This window comes from Abrus precatorius, unplaced genomic scaffold, assembly GCF_003935025.1.
Source record: "Abrus precatorius isolate BTA unplaced genomic scaffold, Abrus_2018 Scaffold4, whole genome shotgun sequence".
Classification (NCBI taxonomy): Eukaryota; Viridiplantae; Streptophyta; class Magnoliopsida; order Fabales; family Fabaceae; genus Abrus; species Abrus precatorius.
In genome coordinates, this window is record NW_020874384.1 from 2,228,262 (window position 1) to 2,237,156 (window position 8,895).

The 8,895-nt window shown below is 32.2% G+C and overlaps 2 protein-coding genes across 2 annotated transcripts; one reads left to right on the forward strand and one right to left on the reverse strand.

Moving 5' to 3' along the window:
• Positions 1–1,938: 1,938 nt before the first annotated feature.
• Positions 1,939–4,913, forward strand: LOC113865158 (B3 domain-containing protein At5g60130-like). The gene is made up of 6 exons (XM_027499542.1): positions 1,939–2,010; positions 2,303–2,870; positions 2,967–3,039; positions 3,656–3,733; positions 3,854–3,921; positions 4,711–4,913. Exons 1-6 carry the CDS (start codon positions 1,939–1,941, stop codon positions 4,911–4,913), a joined length of 1,062 nt encoding a protein of 353 aa, XP_027355343.1.
• Positions 4,914–5,619: 706 nt separating this feature from the next.
• Positions 5,620–6,764, reverse strand: LOC113865815 (transmembrane protein 45B). The gene has a single exon (XM_027500585.1). It carries the CDS (start codon positions 6,684–6,686, stop codon positions 5,805–5,807), a length of 882 nt encoding a protein of 293 aa, XP_027356386.1. The 5' UTR covers positions 6,687–6,764; the 3' UTR covers positions 5,620–5,804.
• Between the last annotated feature and the right edge of the window lie 2,131 nt (positions 6,765–8,895).

Sequence of the window (8,895 nt, forward strand, 5' to 3'; positions counted from 1 at the left end):
TTATTTATTTGAAAACTGTAGTATAGGCTTCTATAAAATCATAGTAATCACCAAAGTTTTCATTTTTTATTTGTGAAGGACCACTAATAAAAATGGAAGCATTGGCATTATAATCACTTAGCAGAAACTATCAATGCATTTGCACATGCATTGATCTACCTATGCTGTTCAATCATAGACTCAATCAGTTTCCAAAAACAGAAAAAGCAAAAAACAATAATCACAGTTATGACCAAAAGAGAAGAGAAAAGTAGAGAAAACGGTAAAAGTCTTGTTGCTACTTTGGGTATAAAAGTCTACATCACATCATTTTAGACATTAAATGTAAGTGTCTCTTTGCTTTCACAAAGGAGAGTGAAAGCAAAAGGGGAGGGGGTTGAGAATAATTCAGATATTCACACATTTTTGAAGAGAGGTTTGTGTGGAGTTGTGGAGCCTTGGGGTAAGAAAATATTCTTTTCAGCTTCATGTGTATGAAACAATTTGCTATCTTTTCACCTTAGTTTATTGTATTTAATTTCATTACACGCTTCAGCATGATTTTTAAATATGAATTCTGGAGTATTCAATGACTAGTTTAGTGCTCATATATATTTTTTAAAGCACATAAATCTTTTTAAAGTGAGGCATTGTCAATGTGTTCATTAGCTAAAACTCTTGAACCCGTTTAAGTTTCTTTGCTTGTCCTGTATCACAGAATCTTTATATTCTTGCTAGTAGCAATAAAGTTCTGTAGCCTATAAGAATCACTGTTAGTACAATATGCATCAATGTGTTTCTACCATTGACATAACAGCTGCATAATGCTCTATATGTATAAAAAATTGCCGATTGTTAATTATTGATTTTGTTTTCGAATCGTTATAAGGTTTGGGAGGGAAACAGGGAGGGGATCAAGTAAGTTTCTATCTTAGTGAATTTTAACACACACACTCAGCTCATAGCACTATATTTGAAGTATTCATGGTTCATCACTCACTCTCCATTACACATAGAAGACCTTGAATATGACGAACCTCGTCAATATATATATATATATATATACACACATACTATTTCTTTGCCTTTTAAGTTTGTAATGATTTGAGTTTGTTTTTTTCTATTCAAGAATTTGATATGGTTTTAGGTTTTTTATCCTCTCAACAGTTTTAGGGTTTTTTTTTGTCAACAAAGGTTTTAGGCTTTAGATTGAAGATAATTATGATTGGGCCGTTGTTAGGTTAGGGTTCTAGTTGAGTTTTTTATTTCACACTTTGGACTTTGACACGACCAAAAACAAAAGAATTTTGAAGTTTGACCTGAGGAGTTGAAAGAAAAGAGAACAAAAAAGGAGAGAGAAGAATTCAAGGAGTTAAAAAAATTATAATAAATTTAATATACAAGGTAAATGACAGAAAAATGTTTTTTTTGAAAAAAAAGCTAACAAGATTTGAAAAGTTTAAGAAAAAAAAATAGAACTTATAATCCTTTTTGCTTAAAAATAAAAAATAATATAATAAAACATTTTATTGATTATCTTGATAGGATCATTTGGAATTGTCATGATAAAATAAAAATAAAAGAAATTTGACAGGAATCACGGTGAGAAGATGTCAAACAGTTTTCATCCTTATTTATTTGATGTCATTAATCATTTTTTATTGGATTGACATCCTTTCAAACGAAAAAAAAAAAAAAAAAACTACAATAGTAAAAGTATAAATACTTAGTAGAATGGATGGTCCTTAAACATTTTATTAGAACAGAAAAATAAATTTAAGATAGTGAACTAATCAGAGTGCTTGTACACAAGTATTACATAGCTCTGAGGCTATATTTTTATAAGTGTCTTTCGGCATTTCAATTTCTTCTACAATTTATTTGTACATATCATGGTTTTGAATATCATCAAGAGGGGTGTCAAATTTTCAGGACTTGCAATAAATTTGAATAAGTCAGATGACTACTGCTGCCAAGAAGTACCCTGACTTCTTCAAAGTCTTCCTTCAGAAGCAACACTCAGAAAGAATGGTATGTTCTTAGTTATACTTTCTGCTACCAAGACTTACATGAAGATATAATATTGATGTCCATAGATTACTACTTAGGATATTGTAACACATGTATGGATTATTAAATTCACTGAAAATAATGTGATGTAGTAATTTAACTATATTGCTTTAGAAGTGTATCATACATACCAATGCAGTTGTTGATTTGAAATCATTACCACAAAGTATTATAATATCTTAAGTAACATTCATCTTATGCTTAGTGATTAATAAGAGGCTTAGAATTTTTATTTTTATTTTTCAAATTGCAGCTCATTCCAAATGCTTTTGTTAAATTGACAAGCTTACAAAGAAGGATACCTGAGAATGTCATCCTTAGAAACCGTAAAGGGAGAGTTTGGCATGTCAAAATACGTTCTATTGGTGACAAACTGTATTTTGATGATGGTTGGAAGCGTTTTCGTGAAGAAAATTCTTTAGAGGAACCAAACTTTCTCGTTTTTACATATGATGGGAGCAAAGGGTTCAAGTTCATAATCCTTGAGCTATCAACAAGTTGTGAGAAGACAACAGTAAAGGAGGAGGAGGAAGAAGGAGAAGAAAACGACCATGTGATAGAGTTGAGGGAAGAGGCGGAGAATATAGAAGAGAACATAGAAGAAGTTGAGGATTGGGTGATGGAGGATGAGGAAGAACAAACACAAGAGGAAGACAGTGATGATGATGACTATGATGGTGACAGCGACAACGATGACAATGATGATTTTGATGATGATGATTATGTAGAGATGGAAGAAGATAATGAAGGAGAATATATTGCTGGAAGCATGAGGAGCCAGTGTCGTCATAAACCCTGTAGAACTCTTGTTGTCCACAAAAGTAAGTTTCAACTTCATATTTAAACCAGTTTTGTTTTTTCATTTCTTTATAAATGGTGCATGCATCAGCATTTACCGGATGATTTATTTGGTTTAGGGGAGACTGCAAAAAGATCCACAAGAAAGGTTCAAGGTCCTCGAATTGAAGACTATGAAGATGAAGCAGAAATGTGTATTCAGCCTGCCAATCCATATTTTGTAGCAAAAATACATAAAAATAGAGGCAACGAATTGGTTAGAATTCTTTATTTGCTTTGTTCTAGTTCTGTCCTTCTCAATTCATAAATATTTACATATTGGCTAGGTAGACATTGGAGCATTGTTAGATGAATAAGTCCATCTAGCATGCTTTAGGCCTAGTTTAGCTGAACTTTCAATAAGTACTTACAGAAATAAATAAATAAATAAATAAATAAATATATATATATATATATATATATATATAGAGAGAGAGAGAGAGAGAGGGGTAAAACTAATCAAACTTCTCTCAAAAGTTAAAAGCAAATTATGCATCTCAATTTTAGAAAAATTAAATGAGAAAGCTTCTAAAAAAGGTGAGGTACATAAGTTGATTGTAACTTATGAAACAAGCATACATTTTCCAAGCCTTTTTTTTATCTATATTATTATGTCCACGTTAAAAGTGATAACAGATTGATTCTCCATGTTCTGATCCTATTTAAGCCACGTTGCTGCAATTTCACTTTTCATAACTTACGACTATTACATTTTCCTTCTTCCATCTAGTGTACTTTTCACTTATGGCATCATTCTTCCTTGTTACAGCACATTCCAACCAATGTCATTAAAGACTTTTGTCTTACCCTTCATGAAAAGATCACCCTTTTATGTTGCCAATGTCAGGTATAAATAATCATAACTTTTTCCTACCAATTTTCAGAGTTATATAGAAGGGACATTTGCTTTTATAATTGCGTTGCCTAGAGAATTTGAAGTAACAATTGTGTATCGTTGTAATTACAGGATATTCAAAGACATGAAGTACGAGACTATCATCTCAACTTGCCACAACAAACAATCATCCGCAAAAGGTATAAGGAAGTTACAGGAGAATTGTGTACGTGGAAAGATGGTCGAGTATGCATCCTTGGGTGGACAAGCTTTTGTAGGAAAAACAAGATAAAAGAAAGTGATGTATGCCTCTGTGAAATTGTACTAGAAGAAGACCAAACTATAGAATTTTTTCGGGTGCACGTACTTAGTGCTAGGATGGGATGGACACACTAGGCAAAGAATACTACCAATATTGTGGACTTCGAACTTGCTTATTCTTAATGTTTATAACTTTTCTATGGATTAATGTATATGAATTTTTATGATATGGTTGCTGCCATGGCAATGATGACCATATTTAACTATGTTTCATTGAATAATCATTTAGCCTACAAAATTTCACTGCTGCACCATTTCTCTGATTTTGCATTGGACAACTTTTATTTATTGGATTGGAATTTGGAATCCTGCTCGTGGGCTTAAAGTCCGCTTGTTTACTTTGCTACTAGTTGGACCAGTAAGAATTCAATTTTAATGTGCATTTGGGATTGTGAATCAATTTGATGTTGTATTGACTTGCAAGTGCTGTAGGATGTGGAACTAAAATTATTGTAATCATAGAAAATATATCATTCAGATGCCATCAGAGTTTCAAACCCAACTTGTTAGCAAAGATAGTTCAAATTAATGAACTAATAAGCTTGCAGAAGGGAGTCTTTGTTTTTTTAATCTTCGCCAGCATCTAAAGTTGCACCCCACAAAAACAGTAAGTTATCATCTTTTCAACCAACCACACCCTTTTTACCTCATTCATTTCTTCTTATTAGTCCCAACTCAAAGTCTCTTCCTTCCTACCCTTTTACTTCAACAAGGCAAGCGAAGAGGTGTAGGAGCCACCTCTTCAACATGTAATGCTGCATCAGCTGAGATTTTCAAGATTGCATCCATAACGAATGGCCATGTTCTTATTGGGGTTGTTATAGGATTTGTTCTTCTTCAAATCGAAGCATCTGTAGAAGAGGCTGAGTGAAAAATTCATAAACTTCATTTGATTCATAAATTTATTATCTTAATAAAAAAAAATGGTATCTTTCTTCAAGTCTTTAAGTGATGCAGAACTTCGTTGTTTCTGAATATCTGAATCCTATTACAAGCATTTTTATTCGGAGACTAGGAATTGTACACGACTTTGTCTGGTTTATAGCATAAAAACTGGGTGGTTGGTATATGAAGATAAAGAAAAAATATCCTTTTGGACTTCTTGAAGACTACAATTGAGAGTTTGCTGTAAATATAATACAAGAAATCAATTTCAATTGACCTTGTAATTTCAATTTTATTAGGCTGAAACTGGATCTTCTAACAATATTATTGGTATGCTTTCATTTGATCCATTTAGGAAGCAGATAAAGTTACTGCATCTCCCTTAGAAATGCATGTTATATAAATACCGTACATCATGAAGAGGCAAATGAAATCAGAAAATTTGCAAGAGATAAAAAGAAAAACCTCAAGGTTTTTTTTTATGTTTCGTTATTAATACAACACAAAAATAAACTGTCAACTGATACACAGAAACATCTTTATAATTTATAAGTCCAATACCAGCAGTCCGTTGGTTGAAATTTAAGGGAAAATCATGAAGCAATCAAGATCTGGAGATATTATGCTTCTTACATTCCAGTGCCTTAATAGACACTTGACAATTTTAATTAAACTCTACCAACATTACATAGCTGATAGTTTTGCTTAAGATTTCCTAACAGTTTATAAAACTCAACATATCGTTGAATACATCTATTTAAACCTGCTTTAGTATAAAATACACTGTAGTTTATTGATTGCATAATCTCAGGTCTGTTGCATACAATCAAGACCTTAAAAATGCAAGCATTTGGCCTGTTTAACAAACTCTGGTAAATTATCTGGCCTGCTTTAAACCTTCATTGGCCATAGCTGAGTCTACACCTTTACTTTGAATTCTCTCATATTCCAACCGGTCTATAATGGTACATTTTCTAGCCAGTTTCAAGCAAATGATTCCTGCAAATATCAGAATTGCAGAAAGGATCCAACTGAATTGTAAATTGGCTAATCCTCTAGCCCGAAAATCAGCTTCTTTGGAGCCACAAGTAACTGCTCCAAGGATTTCATGGCCAGTGGCCTTGGCCATATTCATCAAACACCCTTCAGGAACAAAGGCAGGAACCCATAGCATAAACCCCATGTTTATAAACCAACATCCTTGGAAGATAACTGAAATAGAAAGTACAAGAGCTGCATTGAAATTGTTAGGAAAAATAGTAGCAGCCAAAGCTGCCACAAGTGAGACAAGTACTATGAGCTGCAGCAACCAGTGGTAATGGCCTTCAAGTCCAACATGGTCTGTGGAATGAAAATGAAGTAGGAATAGCTCTTGACTAAACACTGAGGATGCAAGTATCCCCACAAACCCAGAAAAGAGATCAACTGAATCAGTCAACTCAGTGGAGAGGGAGAAACCAGCAAACAAAGCAAGGTGTATGAACATAGTTGCATGCTCAAAGTTATCGAGCTTAAAAGCATAGTGGAAATGAGGGAAATCTATAACTTGCATGAAAATTGCAAGGATGGAAAAGGATAGAATGGAAACAAGCTCCAAGTGTTTAAGTCTTGGTTGTGTGGTATTAAAATGGTACCAGAATCTTATAGTGAAGTTGGCAGGGCCCTTCACAAGGTAAGATCTGATGGTGTTGATGGCGTGCCATAGTCCAAGAAGCGCTAATGCTGACCCTTGCACTGCGTGTCCTATAAAAGAGCCCATGGCAATTTCTTTTTCTTCAGAAGACAACCATTTTTGAGCTCAATTCCATTATTTAAGTGTATGAAGCCATAGCAAATACGGTGCTACACGAAATAAAGTGCTTTATATGATTTAATCCTAACTTTTTTTTAATAAGAGATTAGTCCACACATTTGACTAAGTGCATGGTGCATGTGTTTCCACAAACGTAAAAGAGAACCTATTGTGATCAACATCATGAAAGATGAAAATGGGGACAGCACTTGATCAGAAATTGGACTGTTTGGTTTGAGAAAATGTTTTATATTTTTATTTTTACTTTTAATTATAAAACTATCACCTTATAGTAATTTTGTTTCTTGTTTTCTTCAAATATTCGTAAAGGAAACACTGAAAACAACTTGTTCTATTTTCATCAGTTTCCATACAAACTTTTGAAATTGCAAGGTAACAGTTTTGTACTTCAAAATGAAAACAAAAAACAATTTCTAAATGAAACATAGTAACTCCTAAGTAAAGGTTGAGGGCTGTGTTGTTTTCTTCAAAACTGTATGCACTCTAATTGGAAATCCGCATCAGAGTTGGGAGGATAAGAGATAACTCCACTACCAAAAACGCCAAATATAACAGCAATCATCATATACAAACTTGCTTTTCTTAGTGAAACTGAAAACTAGCCATGGCAATAGTGGTTGCCTTTTTGCATTGAGCCATGCAAAAATGTGTCTCTTGAGGAAGTGGAGAGTGAAATCTTTCCAATAAATTTATGTGGCAAGCAAGATATTCCCACTTATTAAAAGAAGTTGATTCTCCATTACATCAAATTTATGTAAAGATAAATTTTATGACAGCGAAGGCAATAAGATTCTGGGTATATTATTTTACTACAAGCGTGATGTACGTTATGTTAAGATAATTGATTTTTATTATTAATATTAAGCGCCATATATGGACCACTCGGAAAAGTTAAGTTCTAACTTTAGAGACTCATAAAATCATATTTCATACTGCAAATTATATAAGTTTAGCAAAGAAAAATAAGCACTAAGATGTGATATACTCCTAACTATCATTTTTCTTGCCACTCTCTGTTATAGTTTTGGAAAGATTAAATCATAAATTATGTCCCAACATTTAAACACCATTTGTTGTTTTCGTCTTTACATGCAACAATTTTACATTTTAGTTCATATATGAATAAGTTTCTGTCGTTTACCAGTGTCATAATGGTATTATTTTTTATTCTTATATAAAAAAAATTCTTTACTATAGTTCTTACATGTAAAAAAGAAAACACTCTACATTTCAGTACAGCGTAAAGATACCACCCTATAATAACCCTCAAAGCAAATATACCAGCGTAAAGATAGAATGCATTTGAAAAATACATTAAAAAATTGTTTAATTTGCTTTTACAAACTAATAAGAGAAAATTTGTTTAAACTATATAATAAATATTTTGATCATATTCCTAATCGTTATAAACATCTTGACAAGATACAATACAAGAAGTGTTCAATCATGCTATCCTCCCTTTAATGGTATTTGTAGTTTTCAACTTTTATTTTTTTGGCTAAACCAAAAGGTATATTTACAATATAAGGAAATAGAAGATAGAACACGAATTCATAATGAGACATAGAAAACTACATTGGCCAATGAAGGACTGCAAAATGGCATAAACATGGGTACATTAAGCTTGAACAGCTACTTCCACTTTCATCCATATAGATATCCATTATAATCCTTGAAAAGTTAAGCTCGAGACGTTATGTTGCAACCTATCAAGAGAAACTTATGTGCTTTTGTCACATAAAGAACCAAAAATGGTTACCATCGTCGTCAGAAGTGATGAACGATGAATTTGTCGATGATGATTGCTAGTAAATACTTTCTTTAATACTCTCTCATTATTGGTAAGATTTATAAAATTATGTGAATTTTTTATATTTATTCAATAATAAATATTGAATTGAGAAGAATTTGTTATAAAAAAGAAAACTATGTTAATATTTTTTGGAATGAATTAGGGAATAATAAATAAATTTAGCACAATGGAATTATTTTCCCAAGGTATTTATAACTTTTTGATAAACATTTTAAAAAATATTTAAAGAGTATTACCAAGTACATACATTGGAATACACAACAACAACAAAATTGATTTTTACTTTATTGTCTAATGATGTATTACTGTTTCATTAATTGAATTTCAGAACGCAAATGTATT